The 20,307-nt window shown below is 32.9% G+C and overlaps 1 protein-coding gene across 1 annotated transcript in view; it reads right to left on the minus strand.

The window, feature by feature from the left end:
• Positions 1-20,307, minus strand: part of ABI3BP (ABI family member 3 binding protein) — a 134,333-nt gene that overhangs the window by 76,598 nt on the left and 37,428 nt on the right. Inside the window, exons 4-14 of the mRNA XM_032220287.1 lie at positions 18,735-18,867; positions 16,422-16,603; positions 14,937-14,998; positions 9,001-9,049; positions 7,813-7,884; positions 7,164-7,256; positions 6,315-6,392; positions 4,521-4,595; positions 3,215-3,289; positions 1,545-1,616; positions 1,191-1,262 (exon numbers count right to left, since the gene is read on the minus strand). Of these exons, the coding sequence (XP_032076178.1) occupies positions 1,191-1,262; positions 1,545-1,616; positions 3,215-3,289; positions 4,521-4,595; positions 6,315-6,392; positions 7,164-7,256; positions 7,813-7,884; positions 9,001-9,049; positions 14,937-14,998; positions 16,422-16,603; positions 18,735-18,867 (963 nt within the window). The remainder of the gene's footprint in view (positions 1-1,190; positions 1,263-1,544; positions 1,617-3,214; positions 3,290-4,520; positions 4,596-6,314; positions 6,393-7,163; positions 7,257-7,812; positions 7,885-9,000; positions 9,050-14,936; positions 14,999-16,421; positions 16,604-18,734; positions 18,868-20,307) is intronic.

The raw sequence follows: 20,307 nt of genomic DNA on the forward strand, positions 1-20,307 counted from the left end.
CTTATTTCAGACAACTAAACACTTAAGTATGTTGTTTGGACATATTTATTGAAGTCTACCAAGAAAAGTTACTTGAAATAAGTATCAAGCAAAGTAGTAAAATCTTTCTTTGTAACATCAATTCATTAATGGATCAAAAAATTAAAAAAACACCTTTAAATCTATGATGACAATTTTTAAAATGTTTTTAATCCAATAAAAATAGCCTTATGATTAACTATCCTAAATTAACTAGAGATTCTTGTCCAATAAAATTTTTATTTTTGACAATATTGTTCAGCTGAAAGTATCTGAAACATATATTATGTGAGTTTAAAACATCCTCTCTCTGTCAATGCTCTCATAAAAATTGACCTTTCTGAAGTTGCTGTTTGTGCAGGAGAGAAAGTATGTTTTTTAGTTTAATATTCATGTAGTTCAAAACTAATATCAGATCCCTTATCTTTTTAGAGGAGGCCCATTTCTAATAAGTTAAATATATTATTTAAATTCATTTAACAAATTACAACACACTTCCTGTTATAAAATAAAAAATCCACTACACAATATTTTAATTCTTTCTGATATATTCAGTGACAAATACTTTCCCCAAAAAGGCCTTATCCAAGAAGAGCCCAAAAGCTTTTGTTTTTCTTTCTTTTCAGCTTCAACTTCCTGCTGCTTAAATATGAGTTTTGTGCCTCATACAAAATAATAAACCATAATGTGAATTGTGCTTTTGTCTCAGCATGATGCAAAGCCCCTCCATTATGATTTAGTATTATGTATGTGAACTATGCCATTACAGCTTGATTAACAAAACATAAAGAGAAATCCATCTAACCCAGTTACAAAGACTGGATATGTGTGTGCATGCACATACTCTGAATACTGTATTGGAATCAGATAGGATAGCTTTCTTATATTTAGGAATATATTTCATTTCCGTACCTGATGAGAGGGCGTTTTCGTTTCTACTCTGTAATTCTTCAGAGACAATTTGAAAATGATCCATAATAGCCTTTAAGCTTCCTAAGCGTAAACTCTGAGAATGAGGGTTTTTTACTGTGATTTTAGCTATATTGGTGCTGAACCAGAAGTAGAGTCCTCATAATGGAAGTGACTTTAGCTAAATATTGTTTTAACATATACAAAACAGCTTTATTTAAAAACTGCATTATTCAAATGTAATATTGGAGAAAAATAGTTACCTGATTTTGTCTGTATAGTCTTTGGAACAGGTGTTTTGAGTTCTAAAGGAACTGGCTGTATTTTCTTTGAAACTAAAATAAAAGAAATTGTCATTTTTTAAAAATAAAACATTAGCACAAAATTTATATTAAGAAATTATGACTCTTCTACAGTAAGCCTTCATGGGCATAATTTAATGCCAATTAAAGGATTTATGATAGAAAGACTAAATCTATCATTAACACTAAAGAAAAACCTTAAATGTTATAAAGATGAAGTTTTAGGACTAAAATAATCCAAGAATGCTAATCTTTTCTGGAGAATTTTAAAGGAGAAATATAATTAAAATTATATTAAAAATAAATCATTTTTACCTGATGGTTCTGTGTGCACTTGAGGCATAAGAGATGGTCTTGCTTTTGGAAGTCCTAGAAACTTGTGCAGATCTAAATATTAAACAAACAAAAATGAAACAAGAATAGCCACTGTATGATTTCACAAATCTTGAAAAATACTTATGATTTAATGATATAATATGGTAGACATAATCTTATATTTTACACACTCTCTGCTTATATAATGACGGTATAAACATTTTTATTAAATCAGACTGAGGGAAACAGACTTATGTCCACAATTAGGATCATTGCTAAGTGATGTTGTTGTAAAGCAAGTTGTTATGTGATTGAGCCTTGCTTAGTGACTGCAATCCTGGCAATCCCAATTGCCATCGTCAACCAAGAATTATACTTGTTAAGTGAGTATCAACCCGGATCCAAACCATTCAAGCTTGATGTCTCTCAGCTCTGAGCTTCAGTAAAGTGAGCAACTGCCTACAACTCCCTCACCCACCTATCTTTCCCAACCCATTGAGGAGCGCTGCAATGTCCCTAACTTCAGGCATGGGTCATACTGTAAGTCCCTTTGTACAATGCCATTGTATCTTTGAACATTCACTGTACAAATGATTGTAAGTAGAGGTTACTTTTGTAAGTATCTGTACAGGAGGCAAGAGAGGACAATGTGTATGGTTAGGCCAATGGCCAATACTACTCCAAAAAGATGGCTAATAAAAACAAATACGTGAATCTATAAAATACCGTGTTGCTCATCAGCTTGTAAAAGCTTGTGTTTTGAGAGTTGTATCATTTTGTTTTGTTAAAATGCAATTGAAAAAGATATTTACTGCAATCCAACAGAGTGATTCATCATGATAAAGATTTATTTCAGTGAGATTAAGCATATTTAATGTCTGTTGGATTATGGCCATTCCTTTACGAAAACAAAGCAATTCATTTTTGCAAGCAAACTGGAATTGATTGTGATGACTAAAATTACTATAATTAGAAAACAAGGGTAAACTCTGCTGGAGATTTTTCAATGGCATTCTTAAAGCCACAGCATTGTACACTGTTAGTTTACTAGCAAAGATGGCTTGGAAAAACCAAGAATTTTTCTTTAAGTGAGATAAATGAAGTACTAATATTATTAGTAGTAAATCCTGCAAAGGCAAAAGATTCAATTCCAAGATAGGTTAATCTTCATCTAAGATTACCTTTTAACTAATTTTTTTTAAAAAATTATCATGAAACATGAATTCCAGAGGGTGTACAGTGTACTGAAGACAGCTTCACAAAACCAAAGCTGACAATAATGGCAAAGACCATAGAATCTCAAAACATAAGTGATCAGGCTCAAAAGATTTTACTTTGGACACATTATTTGAAGATTTAGATCTCAGGAAAGGCTTCAATTCTGGGAAAGGTGGAAGAAAAGAGAGAAGAGGACGACAACAAGATAGATGTACTCAGTTACAATGGTGATTAATGCACTGCTAAAAGACCTGAGAGATCAGATTAGGAGTAGATTGTCAAGGGGGGGGGAATTCTATGTGATTTCTAGAATAATAAAAGACTTGATGGCAATAATAAAAAAATCAAAAGATACATTAATGCAAGATATTTAATTGAGTTAAATATCATGTTGGTATTACATATATTAGTAGCACTATTCAGTAGCTTTGCAATGTGTAAACAATATTTACCCAATGTGTCAAGTGGCATTTCACTCATAGGAGATTTGCTAGGTTTTGAAGATTCCAGTTCAGTTTCGGTGTGAGCTAAAAGAAATCAAAAGTAAGTAACACCTTTTCTTTAGAGAGTGTGACCAATTATATGGCATACTTCAAACAAAGCAGGTTTCACTAGATAATAATTTTTGTTTTCATTTCATTGCTCCAAAAGCTGTGTTACACTTAATAAAGGAAATGGAAATATTTCAGTGAGCAATTAATAAAGAAATATTAGATGACATGAATATTTTTCAAAATCTTACTGTTGAAATATTCCTGGAAAAGACACAGGAAATATATTTTCCTGAGAAATAAGTCCCTTTGAATAAATACAAAAATCATCTTTTTGTTCTTCAAAAATAGTGAAATGTTATTAATCTTGGGAAATCTGTTTCACCTGCTACAATCATCAATTTTTTTCTAGTTCAAAAATTCTGTTGCTTATTCTTTAAATTTCTGAAGATGGGGAACAATCATTTTCTTATTGTTTAAACAGAGAAAGGTAAACTTTTGTTAAAAACTTTTTTTGTATAAACAGGTTCACTTAATATATATATATTCTATCTATATTCATGCTTCATTGACAGGAATCAAGGGCTTTAGGCCAAATCCTTCACCCACTCCCCCAAACTCTTTTTCTTCACTACCCTCTTCTCTCTGGAATATAAACTGGGGAGGGCTTTGATTAGCAGTCTTTATAATCATTTGAACTATATTTCAATAATTATAAAATATTCACAAGCTTATTAAATGATTCATTTTTGGACTTTGAAGATTTAATTTCATTTCCAGAGGTTTAAAAAAAGTTAAGGCCATTTTTATAAGAACTATTATTTTTCATCAGTCTTTCACGACCAGATGTTTTCCAGATATGACAGAACTACAGGCCCCAGAACTTAGAGCTAATAGAACTATTGGCCATGAACTATACTTCCAGCTTATATAAAGTGAATCAGATTGAAAAAAACTTTCCTTACTTTCTGTCAACATAGCACTGACAGTTCTATGCATAAATTTCCACAAATTAAAACTGAATAATGTTATACAATGTGCTGTATTTACATGCTATTACTATGCCCCTATCTACGCAACTATTTGGGGCACAATCTCACAATTATTCAAAAAGTTGACCCATGCTTTAATTAGAAATTCATTGATGATATAGCACCTCATAATCTGAAAAAAACAACCCAGTTCATCATTGTGGCACTGTTTCAGTTCAGTACATGTTAATTTGTAATTCAAAACAGCAAAATAAAGCATGGAAAGAATATGTTACCTTGATTGACTGCAGAATCTTTTGAGACACCAGGAGCTGTAGGTTTACTCCTTTCCAAATTTTGTTCAGTCATAGCTGTATGAAGATGGATGGACGAATGGATGGATGGATGGAGGGAGGGAGGGAGGGAGAGAGAGAGAGAGAGGGAGGGAGGGAGAGCGAGAGCGAGAGCGAGAGAGAGAGAGAGATTGAGATTCAACAGCAGACTGCTATTTGGCCCAGAGTTGATAGTTAGGGACCCTCTTACAACCCCATTCTGAACAAGGAATCTGCATTAGAAAAGATAGTTGTTCAAATGGCATGTTAATTTTTTCCAATGCAAAATTTACTGGAATTGGGTGTGAAGTGAGCTTGATCACATATAAATGTCCAATCAGGTTCTGAAAGAATATGTACTCAAGGGGACTGTATGATTACAGTCGTTCCTAGGTTTGCCTTCAAGCAAGAAGTAATCAAATGAGTTACAAATCCCTCAACCTTGTATTTCATCTGACTAATTTATCATATAAGGGTTCAGAAGGAGTCAGATTCTTGTATTTTTTTCATTAGCTGAATCTTACCCTAAATCTTCACACCCATCTGTAATTCTACCAGCTGTCTAACCTCTCAGACTTGCCTTGATTTTAGTCTCTCAATTCATTTTTGGAAGGGAGTATGTACATCTGTTAGGTTTACTGCTGTAGTATATTCCAGATATTTTTCTCTCATTCATCTATGTTTGTCCCAGTAGCTCACTTATCATCAGTTTCTCTTATTAGTTTCTAATTCCTCTTATTGTATTAGTTTCTAATACAATACAAACCAACAATGGTATCCTAGTTTGTATTACTCTTATATTTGAGCTAGGCAGGTAAAATATTAGGGAGTCTTTGCCCCAGGACTTCTACTGGCAAGGTAAGTGCCATCTGGGATTCAAATCCTGATATCAAGTGTCAAAAGTGGCCATATTAGCTACCATATTATCCAGTCACAATATGAACAAGTACTGTAAGAACATATGGGAGAAAGAAGACAAACAACACCAGTGCAAAGTAGCTGTAGGACATGAGAACAAACCACACTAATTTCCCAGAACCACAATATCCCAGACCCTTAACAGCAGGCATCCAACAGTGGGTCAGGAATATGAAGAGCTGGATAGCATCTGGCCCACACACGATCTCCACCTACTGGTTAAAGAAACTGAAAGTAGTGCATCAATTCCTACAGTACCCTACAGACTCAATAATGCCTGATCAGTGGGACTGGGTGAAAACTATTTTTGACATATGTCCAGCAGTCTTCCCTAACACTAATGGACAAAAATAGGTTCCCATCCATGGATTGTATGCTGCACTGCCTAATCCATGGAGAAGGAAGACAAATTTATTGGAAAGAAGAAGAGTTTGCTCTCCTGCTGTCAGATCTCCACCTCCATGGAATGCTCATTCTATGGATAATCAGGAAAAAAATGGCATCACTCATGCTCATCTCCACCCATTGCATTTCTTATCAATTTGAGGAAACCTTCTTCTCTCACAGAATGAGAAGTGAACGGCTGGTTCTCTTCTCATACATCCTGCTTCTTTTTGAATTAAAACTTCACAAAACTTCACAAACACATTAATGTGTATTCAATGGTTATCTGGAAGTAATTGAATAAATGAGCACTAAAAATCAGGAAAATGTATGTCTCTCTATATGTTCTTTCAAATAATGTATGATGTGATTAATGTAAAGTAATTTTAACTCAATATAAATAAAATTAAATAAAAGTTCAAATAACTATATAGAAAGAAAGAACAAAATAATCACCAGTCTGGGATTGTGAGGTAATTTCTTTTACTTCTGATGTCTTTGATTCTGGGAGCCATTTTTGAGTTTTGTTCTTAGCTGCATAAAGCAAGAATGCACTTCTTAGTTTAAAAGGAAAGATATATCGCCTATATATGCAAATAAGTTTTATCACTCGTAGTCAGGCTGTCTGAATCAGTATACATTGATTTAGTTTACTGCTTAAATTACTAAAGCTGTATTTTGGTTTACCACATGTTCAATCTAAATAAAAGTGCATGTATATTTAGTTTCAACTTTCCTTAATATGCCATATGCCTGAAGGTCTTTAATTTTATTTCAAATTTCCCAGGCAATAATTTTATTTTATATACTTTCAGAGGTTTTTCTACATAAATTTTCTGATACAAGCTTTAAAAAAAATACACTGTATTAAAATGCTTTTTGAAAACCTATATATTTTCCAAATGCATCTATCACAGGAAATGTTTTCTTTGTGCACATAATAGAAAATAGAAAGACAAATGATAAGTAACTTCAGCACTATCATCTATACTCTGGTTGAAATTGTTTATTTATTATGCTACATATTGCTGAGTCTTCCAGGATAACACTATCCATAGTAAATAAACTAAACATCAAATAAATAATATATCTAAACAAAATCATAGTTATTTGAAAGAAGCATTGTAGGCCAAATAAACTGTCACATAAAACCATATCAAAAATTTCTGTACATTCTCATACATGATGTTAGCATACCATGAAAGTAATGTGGCATTTTGGTAGCTTGTCTGCCATTTCGCAACATTGGTTAAGCTTCTATGTGAATGCGAGAAAAATTCTATTCACCCAAGGTTTTCTACTTACCTACACTTTGTTTTGGTTTTTCAAATATATCCAACCTTGGCGAAGATGCCGGTTTCTGTTTTGTTGCATTGAAATCAGGAACAATAAGGTGCACTACACATAAGAGGACAGATAAATGAAACAGTTAATAATTTAGAAGGGTTACTAAGATTCCAATCATGTAGAGATTAGTATCAGTAGTAGAAACAGTCAACTGGCAAAGTAGAGGTAGGAAAAGGATTATAGTTTCATCTTATAAGTATAGAAAATTATGTTATTTTTCAATAACTGCCAATAAGAGGCATCCATTACCATCCCAGAGACATGTTATGTAATTACAATACATCAACTTTTTAAAATCCCTTTACGTACTTTCTGGATATAGTAGAATCCCAAAATAAAAATTTGATATAATTCAAGTTGTGATAATGCTAACAAAATAAAGCATTACTGTTACCAACAAAGTTGGCACTACCAATGACTGAAAAGCTTAACTATGTACTTTAAATTTCTTTTTCATACAGATCCATTTGCTTGTACTATAAATTCAGTACAAACTAATAAGAATTGATTTAGCTATTATATCCACTTAGACTGAGACCCTCCCAGAAATAAGTTGTGAAAGTAAACCACAGAATGTTTATAAAAAATAATGACTTATCTTAATCACCTATTATTGGTCCTGATAAAGGAGACTTCTTTAGAATTTCAGACTGTGTCCGATGTGTAATATTTTGAAGAACTGCGAACATAATAGGAATGAAACTGTTAGAAATCTATATACTTGTTTTGATGTAATAAACCTGACACATTATGGTTGATATGAAAGATTTTGAATGGTACTTATAAGATATGTTTTTATTAAATTATACATATTTTTATTTATAAAATTATGAAATACAATATTCAGTATTATGTAACATTATATAATGAAAATGGGGATCTCAAAGAAACTTTGGAAACTCCAGATAGGACACTAAAAAATCAAGGTGATGATTTTAATGAAAGAGCTTTGGCAGATACAAGAGTAAACCAGGTTCAAAGTATGTTTAAAGTGCTTGGAGATAACAGAACATGTACCTGTTAGATTATGTTGCAAATGGAATTTCTAAAATTGAAGGAAAAACGCTATGTTTGAGAAATACCTATATGAAAGGGGAACTAATAACTTGATGGTGGACTAATTATCAATTAACATCAGATCTTTGAATTCCTGATATAATGAACACAAGCAAAATTAAAATAGGTCTCACCATTTGCTACCTTTCAGGCCTTTCAAAAGCTGTATTCAAATTTATTAAGTGGAAAACAGTGGGGAGATTTTTTGGTTTGCGAAAGAAACATAGCAAACTATAGCACTAATAAGATGATACTAGAATGTTTTTAATACCCTACTTTATAAAGAGCACAGCACCTTGTGAATAATCAAAGTAAATATATTGATATCAGTACAGTTTTATTTGCAAAAAGCTTTTTATAGTTATTCTGCATAACCTTCCTTGATTCATTCCTGCCCTTAAGGCTACATAAGGAGGAATTCCTGCTTTGTTGCCAAACCATTGTGTGTGTTTTGGGGTGGGGGTGGGGGTAGGGAAAGTAAACTCAATCCAGATTTTGTTTAATTTTCTGCAAGGATGACAAGCTCTGCTATATGACTTGACTAATGCAAGATTTCTCTCACTCTAAGGGGAATTGTCTGAAACAACTGAATTTGCTGAAAGAGGTATTTTAGAATATTTCCAGCATACTTAAGTTAAGCAGATGTATTTTTGCTCCAACTGCATATAGGCAACACTCATTTTTTTCCATGTACATTCTTTCTATTCTATAAATACAAGTACACAAAATCCCACATTACCTTGTTTGATTACTTTAACTGGAATAAAAGCTTTTGAATCTGGTATAAACTGAAGAAAAGAAAAGTAAAAAAAATGGATACATGAAATACCTGTATATACACTTAAAGACACAAATATTGTTCATTCCTTCTAAAATTTATTTTTTCTCAATAGTGCCTTTAACTTTCATATGCACAGCAAATGCATCAGATCACAGTTGAATTAAAATATTTTGTTTATTTCATAGTAAATGTTTTATGAAGTATTTTAAACATGTCATGAATATCCATTCCAGCTGCTGAAGGTACCAGAGAATTAAAATGGTGGATATTGAAGGATATTGTATCTAAGCACCAAAACTGTTTCCAAACTTTTAAAGATTCTTAGAGGCCTTGGTCAGAATGTTCATTTGAAAAGAAATACCACATATATTCCACTCACAATCCTATAACAGAAAAAATAGTTTTCATTTGTTTTTGTCCAGTGCTGATAATCCAGAGCAGTGTTGTCTGGGGAATTCTAGGAATTGAAATCCACACATCATAACATTGCCAAGGTTGAGAAAAATTGCTTTCTGTTCTTGAATGGCTAAATTATATTTTGGATGGAGCTCTCGCATGTGTGCTTTTTGGAATTTGTTACCACTCTTTAAAGAGGCCCCAGAAACAAAACTTTCAATGTGAACTTCATAGTTAAACATCACCTCATGTTTTAGTCTAATGAATGAATCATTTTTTTGGATCCATTCCCTCAACATCCCAATTTTAATGCTTTGGCCTGCATTAAACTGATATTGTATGATCAAAAAATCCTATAGATCCTTAATGACTAACATAATTGCTTATGCCATGATATTTTATACTCAAAATGAAAATCAATCAAAAGTAAGTATACAGCCTTTAAAATTCATTTTTTTCATGATATGTCAGGAACAAGCAATATATTTTGAGAAAAATGCAATGGAAAATAAAATTAATTAATTCCAGTTTTTTTTAAAAAGTCAACATTCTCATTGCAATCCTATTAATAAGTAGTCATAAAATTATTATAATATATATCATTTGCTTATAATAAGGCAAGGTCATTTTAGCTATTTATTGAACAAGTCAGCTACAAACCTGAATTAATCTTACCTTTAAATAAAATAATAATGGCTTGATCAAACTGTTTGAGTACAGGTGAACTGCTTCCCTTTTACAACACCCCCTCCCATCCCTGCTGTCTCTAATAATCAAATGAATGAGCAAATTGTTAAGTGGAACATAGAGTGCCTCAGAAACCTGAGAGGCCTAGTGCAGTACCAGCTCACCTGCCTCAGGCCTCCCAAGTTCCCTTTCATCTGGTGGATAACCCCACACTTTGCTTCCCATCCTTGGGTTCCCACAACCACCTGGGTCTCCAGCTACTCCCTTCAAAACCAGTCATTTATCTTCAGAAGATCTACAGAGCTCAGGATGTTGATGTAGTAAAGGAGGACAGGATGCTCCTTTGCTGGACCACATCAGAGGTGGTATTCAGCAGGTTCTGACCAGTTCTGGAGAACCGGTAGCAGAAATTTTGAATAGTTTGCAGAACCAGTAAATACCCTCTCTGACTGGCCCCTCCCCCATCTATTCTCTGCTTTCCGAGGCTCAGCTGATCAGGAGGAAATGAGGATTTTGCAGTATCTTTACCCTCGAGTGGGGAGGGAATGGAGAATTTACAGTATCTTTCCCTGCCATGCCCACATAACCAGTAGTAACATTTTTGAAGCCCACCACTGGACCACAAGGCAAAATCCCACAAGCAGCTGTCTTTTTCTGAGAGCAACTACAAAGCGCTAGGTTACATTGGTCACTGGGTTGAGGCGGCAAGATGGCCGTTTGTGGGATTGTGCCATGTGGCCATTGGAGTGGTCTGTTCTCCTTCCTACCTGAGGTACAAAGAAGTTAATTGAGCAATTGGTAACTGAGGTGGGGAGGAGGATGTGGAATCAAGTGTGATGGTAAAGGAGGCAAAGAGCCAAGGTGGCGCAGTGGTTAAATGCAGCACTGCAGGCTACTGCTAGATCAGCAGGTCAGCGGTTCAAATCTCACCGGCTCAGGATTGACTCAGCCTTCCATCCTTCCGAGGTGGGTAAAAATGAGGACCCAGATTGTTGGGGGCAATATTCTGACTCTCTGTAAACCGCTTAGAGAGGCCTGAAAGGCCTATGAAGCGGTATATAAGTCTACTGCTATTGCTATTGCTATATTGCTAAGTGCCCTTAGGGATCCAATGGGACAGGATGTGAGGGAGAAATTGGTGAGGGATTGCACTGCAATGTGTCTGTGGTTGGTCACAAGCAGACCATGGGACTGCTTAGCAATTGTAACTTTAAATCAAGTTATAACTAGCTTTGTGGAAGAGTGGGGATCTGTTGTAACTTCAAACTTCAAATGGTTGCTAAGTGACCATTTGTAAATCGAGGAGTACCTGTATTTTCCCCCACGTGCTCTGCAAACATTAATAGAATACTGAAATAAGTAAGTAATAGGCTGGGAACAAGCAAGATTCTGGATTCAGACAAGGGAATATATTAACCAAGCCAGAATGTATAAGGAAAATGCAATTTCAAAAGATCATTTGCTAACAAAAATAAACTATTATATCACCAGGCACTTTTTATCATATGTGGTGGACGTGCAATGAGGCAAAAAAAATTGGAAAAAGATTCAATCATGGTTAGAACAAATGGTGGAAGACCAAATCTTGTTTAAACTAGAAATTTTTCTCCTAGGTATAATGATCTAACTGCAGCACGCATAACTTATGCACAATATTGGAAAAAAGAAAATATGATAGATAGATATAAAATAGATATAATCAGAAAAGTGTTGGCCTGTGCGGAAGCAGATAGGCTCACTCTTGAACTTAAAAATAAAGGGAAATCAGAATATTTTGAAGTCTGGAACAAATTTTATGATTGGTATAAGACAAGGTGACAAACTGTATATATTGTGACTGGACAGAAGGATAGAGAATGTATTAAGTAAGCCAATTGTTAATGGTTGAGACTAGCTGTATATAATGTGAATGTTTGGTCACTTCAACTTCGCAGTACTGCATTGTTTTAAATGTAAAAATAATAAAAATATATTCAAAAAAACCTATTATATAATGCTGAAATGAGTGGTCATATTATGCTAAGCTCCAAACAAAAAATGTTTGATATAACATTATGTATAAATTAGATCATTAAGTGAAGGTAACAATAGATCTACCTATTGACAAAATAGACAACAAAGAAACTATCAGGACCAGAACCAGATGCAGTCCATTCAATTTGGAGAAAAGAAAAGGGTTTTTTACATAGTAATGTGTGCGTAAATAGATATAATTTCTCACTGTCAAATGTGAAATTGATGTGCTTTTAACCAAAATATGTATCATATTGATACTGCATAAAACTACTATAATATTATTATAGTAATAGTATTATAGTATAAATATAGTATAGAAGGTGATGAGCTAGGATTGGGAACAACTTTTCCTACCAAATATGAAAGCAAAAAATAAGGTTTATGACAAAATTAAGTTATGTAAGCACCATTTCCATAAAAAGAATCCAGTCAATCAGATAATTATTTATTTTGAAAAAGGTGAACTATTTTGAATTACAAGAAAATGTTAAATATACACTTATTGCAGAAATGGGTTGCTGCCAGTTTGTCCCAGATTGGGCAAACTGGTAGTGTGGTGGTGGGAGGCTCCACCCACCTGCCCAGATGTGTGAGCGTGTGTGCACACGAGCAAACTGGTAGTAAAATTAATTGCAACCCACCACAGCTTTGATGTAATAGCAATCATGCACTTACAAAGATAGTATTCTTTTAAAACTAACTGCAAGTTTTTGGACTAAATTCCCTGCTGACTGTACAGACTGAGAAGCAGTTTTCAAATTCTTCAGAAATTATTAGTTTTTTTGGAAACAAAACCAAATGTGCTGATATTTTTACTCATAAGCTAACAAATAATGGATTTTATATTCTCTGGAAAAACACTTGGTAACAGGCCATAAATTCATATAATCTTTCTAGTGAAACATTAAGTTGTCACCAAAGCTTAATCACAATAAAAACTGATTAAAACAATAGAGAGAGAAAAGGGGTTTTTACATAGTAATGATACAAAGGAAGAAAAATTCCGAAAGTCCTTTGGACATTCCAAAGTCTTAGTGCTCTGACAAGTTCGAAAGATTTGCCCACTTGATTTTTAAACTTAATTTTTATACTAAGCTAGTTGGGGGTGTTTATATTTTTTTTACCTTTTCCAGTGTAATATTATAATACACCTTTTAAAGAAAATCGGTCTAATACAATATTTCATGTTATTGGAAATTCTGAAATCCTGATTTGAGTCTCTATTTATTCACAATAAATAAAAAACTATTTTTATATAGCAATGCCTTTTCTTTTTTCAATTTGATCACAATATGGATTCATTATTTAGATATACCATGTGGCTATTTCATTTAGCTAAATGCATAGTTAAGTTACTTTACTTATGCATGCATAAGCGCACCACCAGGCCTACTGTCCCTGTCCTAATATTCCCTTCTATTTGTATTTGTATTTAATGTATTCATAATCATGTCTATACTTATATCTGTTATCTAATTCATGCTTGATGAAATAAAATAAAATAAAAATTTAAAAATCCATATAGCAGTCATAAAGGTATCTAAATAAATGGAACAGTTAGAATTTCCCATTTAGAAGATTCTGGATAGCTTCATATTAACTTTTATGATGTGATCTTGCCTCCTTGAGAAGATGATGTGATCTTGCCTCCTTGAGAAGATGCCAGTGACCATAATTGAGTCATATATCTACTTGGCCTGTTTAAAAACAACTTCCATTTATCTGGAAATCATATGTTGGGAACAACTCACCAATCTCAGATCTGTGTTCCTGTGTTCAATCTTCCTGTTTTGCTCCTTAACTCGTGGCTCCTTGACGTGGGTCAGCTGACTAATTTTTCTGGGATTAGACTCCTGGACTGTTGTGGATCACATTTCCTTCTCTGTCATGGCTATGCTCCAATTCCCTGAATCTGAGCTCTCCTATGTCTTGATTTGGGACTAAATTCTAAACTATATTTTTCAAGGCATATATGTGTCTGCATAGCCAGTGGCGTAGTTGCTTTTGTAATTAACTGGAATACTATTTGTCAATAAACCACTTGTAAATAGAGTTGGTGTGTTTGTTCAGTCTGAACCAGGACACTGAAGAGTAAGACATTTCCAAGGTGGTACTTTCAACGATCTCCAACAGCATTAAATACATAGTAATCTAAAAGTAAATGTTGAAGTGTATAAGCAGAAGTGGAGATGCTTATAGCTTAATACTGTCTGCATGTCTTCATATTAAAATATTGTAATGGTGTACCTTATTTATGATGAAAATTAAAATAAGTGTTAAAAAAGTAATTTACTTGTGAATTAAAATAGATACTAGTCTGCACTCAGAAAAACAAAAATAAGCAAAGGAAAATATCATAATCTTGTACATATCAAAGGTAAAATAATTATAATCTTAGCATTTAAGCTCTAAAAATCTTCTTGACTAATTCACATATTCAAAAATGGATTTAATATAAAATACAAACAAGACAATTAAATCCAATTTATCTTCGATCTATAATTGGATGGAATATAGTTCTGATGTGAAAAGTGAGTAGCATTTGTAGGTTCCCTGAACAGGATAGGGTTAGGGTTAGGGTTAGCAGTATTTATATATTTTATTAAATTTTATAAAGGAAAAAAATTAGATTCATATTTGATATATTGTACAGGAAGAACTTGAGCTACTGGTCATTTAACAACTATTTGAAGTTCATTTAACATTTATCCCAACTTTCAGCCATAATGGGCAGGCAATTTTCCTGCATAGAAAATATGCCAATAATAAATATAAAACTAATTTTCATTGCATACCTGTGTTTGGATTTTAGGCAACTTGTAGTTGTTCTGAAGTTCTCCATTTTCTTTGTTTTTACCTGACATAAATATATATGTATATATGTAAAAACCCTCCAATAGTCATATAAAGATACATAAACGCACTAATTTTGTAATACCAAATGTAATGTGATCTCATACTATTCCCATTTTTATATCACAGTTAATGATATTTTAATGAATGTATTGCCCTATTCCTTCAGCTATAATTAAACTCCAGCTGATTTCTGTAGTGGATAATATTTATGAGTAAATACTCATATTTTACTTTATTGCATTCCCCTAAAGACAATTCTATAAGCATATAAAATAGTATATTTTATATACTATTTAATCAAAACACACACAAATAAAAAATAATCTCATACAACTAATGTCAATTGCAGATCAAATAAGATGTCAAAAGCTATTGGCATAAAATTGTATTTACAACTATTGTTTGGCTGTTCTGTACTCCTACAGCAATATGTTTCAAAATCTAGGCTTAGTCATTGTAAGAAGATCTACTCTCATCTTCCTGCTGACCATATTCCTGGTACTAGCAGAATGGAAAGGACTTCCTAAAGATTGTAACTTGAATAGGGCCAAATGAAAAAAAGATCCAAAAATTCAAATAGCCTTGGCCTAGGTTTTATGCAGCTTTTTAAGCTATAACTAGTACTATACATACATGTTTAGAAATAGGCTATTATTAACTGAAGAAGCAAGATGTTTCTCTTTTATGCTTTCAAAATCAATTGCCTGGGTTCATCTAAACTAAACATTTAACCATTTTCAAGGTCAGTCCTTTCAATAGCATGTTATATTACCCTAAAACAAGGAATGTAACAATATTTTACATAAACAGGAATGGGCATATTTGGCACAATAAGTTTAGTTATACTAATGAATCTTTTATGTACGTCACTAATTTCACTTTAGTTCTTTTTTCATTTGTTTTATTAGAAACAGTTTTCTTGAAGAACTGTAGGAAAGATAAGTAATAGTCCTATGACAGGAGGGAAATATAACAGAATGGATACTCTTAAGTGACTGAAACCAGACTGGAATGGGAAAGGGGAAAAAATCCAAGAGTATTTCATTTAATCTTGCTGAAGGACTGGGAAAAGGACTAGCTCTTCAAAACCGTTCTTACAACAGCAGGGTCATGGCCATGCAAATCATGGTGTAACCTCAACCTAGAAGGCATGCTTCCAGCTTAATTTAAAGAATTTAGAGCATACTAACTATGCCATATTCAATTGGACAGTCAGATACTATGAAGATAGTTTATCTAGTCTGGGTGTTATTCATGTGTGGTTATGTTATGTGGTTATGTTCCTCTTTTAAATTATGTGTTCTTTTAAAAATCATTACCCTCATAGATTCTTTTTGGAATCAGACAGGTTAAAATCCAGTCAATAAGTAAACAAATCTGGATTTTTAAGCAGTAAAAGTTTGAAACCATTACAAATTACTTACCAGGTATAACCATTTTGTAAATGAAACTCTTACTCCATATCCCATCATCTGTATTGTCTTTCACCCCAAATTCATAAATAGTGTTGGGTTTCAAATTATCCACCACTGTTTCTGTAGTTGGACAAAGCTGCAGGATCCATTTGTCTTTCTTGTCCTTTTCTCTGTAGCGCACTGTATAAAATCTAGACAATAACAATAAATAGAAAATTTCAATCTGACAAAAATGAATGACATTGTGTATATCTTTGCTAAAAGCAGAATATAAATTTATTGTGTATTGTCACAAACTTTGTGGTTTTTTTTTACTTCAAACATTCTTGAATTGAGGGAATTGTGGGAAAAGGAACCTGAGATGGTGAGGTTTGAGATATTAGAGTAATCTCATTATCTAAATTGAGTTAAATGCCTTGAATCAGTTCAATCCAACTATCCAGACTCAGGCAAATCTGATCAGTGCTCCCCCATACAGTTTTCTTAGCAACCAGGCTATATTAACTGACCTACATTATGCTCTATGGCATAGGTCTCCAAATCTTTCAATTTGAGGGCCACATTGGACATTTCACAAATATTCAAGGGCCAGGAAAAAATAATTTTATAAATGAGTGAATAAAATGTAATGGAATGAATTGTTTTATTTTGCTCAATAAAATATGATTCCCAACAACAGCAAAAAAGGAAATGGGACAGCTACAAAGAAGCAATGCTGTGCTTGTATGGACAAATGATATAAGAAAAATACTCTGAAGAAATCATAAATTAATAACTGCAGATGAGAAAAGAAGGCTGTTCTTTATAACTTTAATTTAAACAAATTTTACAAATTTATGTAAAAAGAGAATTGCTCTATAGAAATAACAAAATTTCTTTCATTTTATTGTAAATATCTCTGCAAATACAGAAGCTTTTAAACTTTCCATTAAAACATAATCTACTTTTCTCATCTGCCAGTGTTATTTCTCTGTGTAATGTGTAATCATCATATATTTAATAACAAAAATCTCTTTTTTGCAAACATAATTTTAGGAACTTGCTTGTGGCATAAACATATTAAAATACATATATAACATTTCCTCATGAATTATGACAATTCCCATTTAATCTAGCCATTTTTATTTAATCCCAACATGATAAAAAATCAGCTTCAAAGCATCATAGAAACTTTGTGAACAAATAAGTTGAAATAGCACTTTATCTACATCAGCATACAAATAGCAGCATTAGCAACTTAGATAGAGGCCACATAATACATTCCTGGCTGAACTACTGTCAGTTGTGGGTTTGCTATGTGACTGACTCAAATTACAGTGCTGTTACGTTATTCTTTCATTTAAAAAAAAGTATAGCATATTAATTAGAACTGATTATATTCTCTAAAAAAAATTCCCCCAACTATTTACTTTTGTCTTACTATTTGTAATTTGTTTTACTTCACTTACAATCCTTTATTATCATTGTTATTTTTCTTACTTATTTGACGTCTATTGACCTTATTCTTCATTCATTTAGCAGTAGTGAAGATATGAATCTGTTTACAAGTTTATTCAATTTACCCCATCAAAGATAGCTGAATGATATCATTTGTAATTGTATAGGGCACCAGAGATTACAGAACTAAATGATATTGTGGCTATATGAGGTCTAGGTAAAACAGAATAAATGTAGTTCAGAAAAGGATAATAGTAAATAGTTTCACTTAGTTGTTTCATTATATAAAAAGTGTATGGTCACAGTGATTTATATGGGTCTCTTAGTGTTATGTATTGTATATAGTGTATAGTTGTCAATTGAAGTTCTCATTCTGCTCCTGTGTTGGAGCAGGAAATTTCTCTCTTCTAATTGGTTGTTTGGCTGATCAGTTTCCTATAAAAGGAGTTCTGTCAGCCAGGGAGTTTCAGTTGCTTCACAGGCAGTATTGAATAAAGAAGGGTTAGAAATCACTCTGGCCTTGCCTCCGTTCATCGCCCAGAACTTAACAATTATTGTTCTATTTATTCCCTTGATAGGTTAGGCTGAGAGGATGTGACTGTCCAAAGTTATCTAGTGAGTTTTTGTGGTTGAGAATGGACACAAAGCTGGCCCTGCATAGTCTGAAATCTTAACCATTATAACACACTATCTTTTAAATATATTTAATATGTGGCAAAGTTGCTCAGAGTAAAGACACTTTTACCTTCACTAAAAGAAACAAAGCAAGAGCTTAATTATTATAGTACAGATCTATCCAAACAGTAATTTCATGAATATAACACATTTTTGCATATAAACAGGTGTATTATAGAAAAACATTATAGTACCAGTCCATTCCATTACCTGTCATTTGGACAGTTATTCATTGTGGTCCAATCATGCTTTGGATTGACTAATATCCCCCATGATAGAAAAACAGATGTTGGAGTTAAAGTGCCTATTACAAGCTGAAGGGGTTTCTGTGTCTTTGTTTTACCTATATAAGAAATATAAAATTGCATATTGTTTTTAGATAGATAGATAAATAGATAGATAGATAGATAGATATACTGTTAATTAAAAGGCTTTTAAATTTATCATATAAAATTTATATGGTCTGTATACCATATAACCAATAGAAACCAACATGCCTTTTTTCATCATTTCTATAATCAGATATTGATGAGAAAGGTCCAAATCATAGTTGATGAATTATTTTCAATTAAGAATCATTTAATTTAAAACTAGTAAGATTACATATCTTATATTTCAAAATGATACAGTCAAGGGCAGGTATTTATTGTCAAAATTCCTATTATAGAACCTGATGATAATCAAAACCAGATAACATTGTTTATTCTGCATATTCAATTACTCATAATTCTTTCCCTACAGAACTCTTTGGGCAATAATTTTACATCTATATTCCAACATGTGAGAAGTAATGTAATGCTTCATCTGCCAAATCACTTTCTATCTACAATCATTCATAGGTCATACACAGGCATGTACAATTGTTTATGGCAGAAACCTTTGTGTATATACTACTCCCCATTGCCAACAATTAAACTGTTCTCATGGAAGATCCTTCATTCCTGTTATAACATGACTTTCTATAGGAAATGACTGCTCAATGGAACCAGCCACTAAAACTTGAGGAATATAAATTCAATAAACTTGAATGTTGCAGCTATACAATTCACATGCCCAGTCTTTATTCTTGATCAAAGTTACTCATGAATAAGTTGAACACAGTTCTATTTTTTTTAAAGACCACTTAGATTGTCAGTACAAATTCATCAAAAGGAAAGGTTCATTTCACCTATAATATCTCTTTGATAGCAAGTACTACAGTCACAAGAGAGCACATTATTTACATGATTCTATTCCTGAGGGAAAGTGTGGTGGGATTCTGTCATTCTTTGAGTGGAGGCATTCTCACAAGCAAAAAAAGTTGTCTATGCTCAGAACTTTCACAAGTTTAGCAATATGCAGGTTGGTTTACTGTTGACATGAGTCTTGTATATCAATAGTCATATGTTCAATATATATTTTTCTATTGAGAAAGAGCCCCACTTTATGAGTCAAGGGTGTCATGAGTGTATAGTAAAAAATAAACCCAAGATGGTGGCAGTGATGGTGCATTTGAAGCTCTGCCTATTTTTCATTTCATGTGTGTCCTACACACAGTGGACATAAAAGCAAATGAGACTTTGACCATAGTATCTTTGCTGGCACTTTGTTGCAAACACCCTTGTTATTAAGGCAGTACTCAGAGGTATTCAATCCATATTAGGTGAACTAGGTGGGAAAAATCCATATTAGGTGAACTAGGCTGTCATGTAAGTACCAAAACTGAGTATAGTAATGCCAAATTTTAGGAGAAAAAGTGATTTTAAAAATACAAATATATATATTTGATGATGGAGGGTTTCAA

The sequence above is a fragment of the Thamnophis elegans genome, chromosome 6 (assembly GCF_009769535.1).
Source record: "Thamnophis elegans isolate rThaEle1 chromosome 6, rThaEle1.pri, whole genome shotgun sequence".
NCBI classification, from domain to species: domain Eukaryota; kingdom Metazoa; phylum Chordata; class Lepidosauria; order Squamata; family Colubridae; genus Thamnophis; species Thamnophis elegans.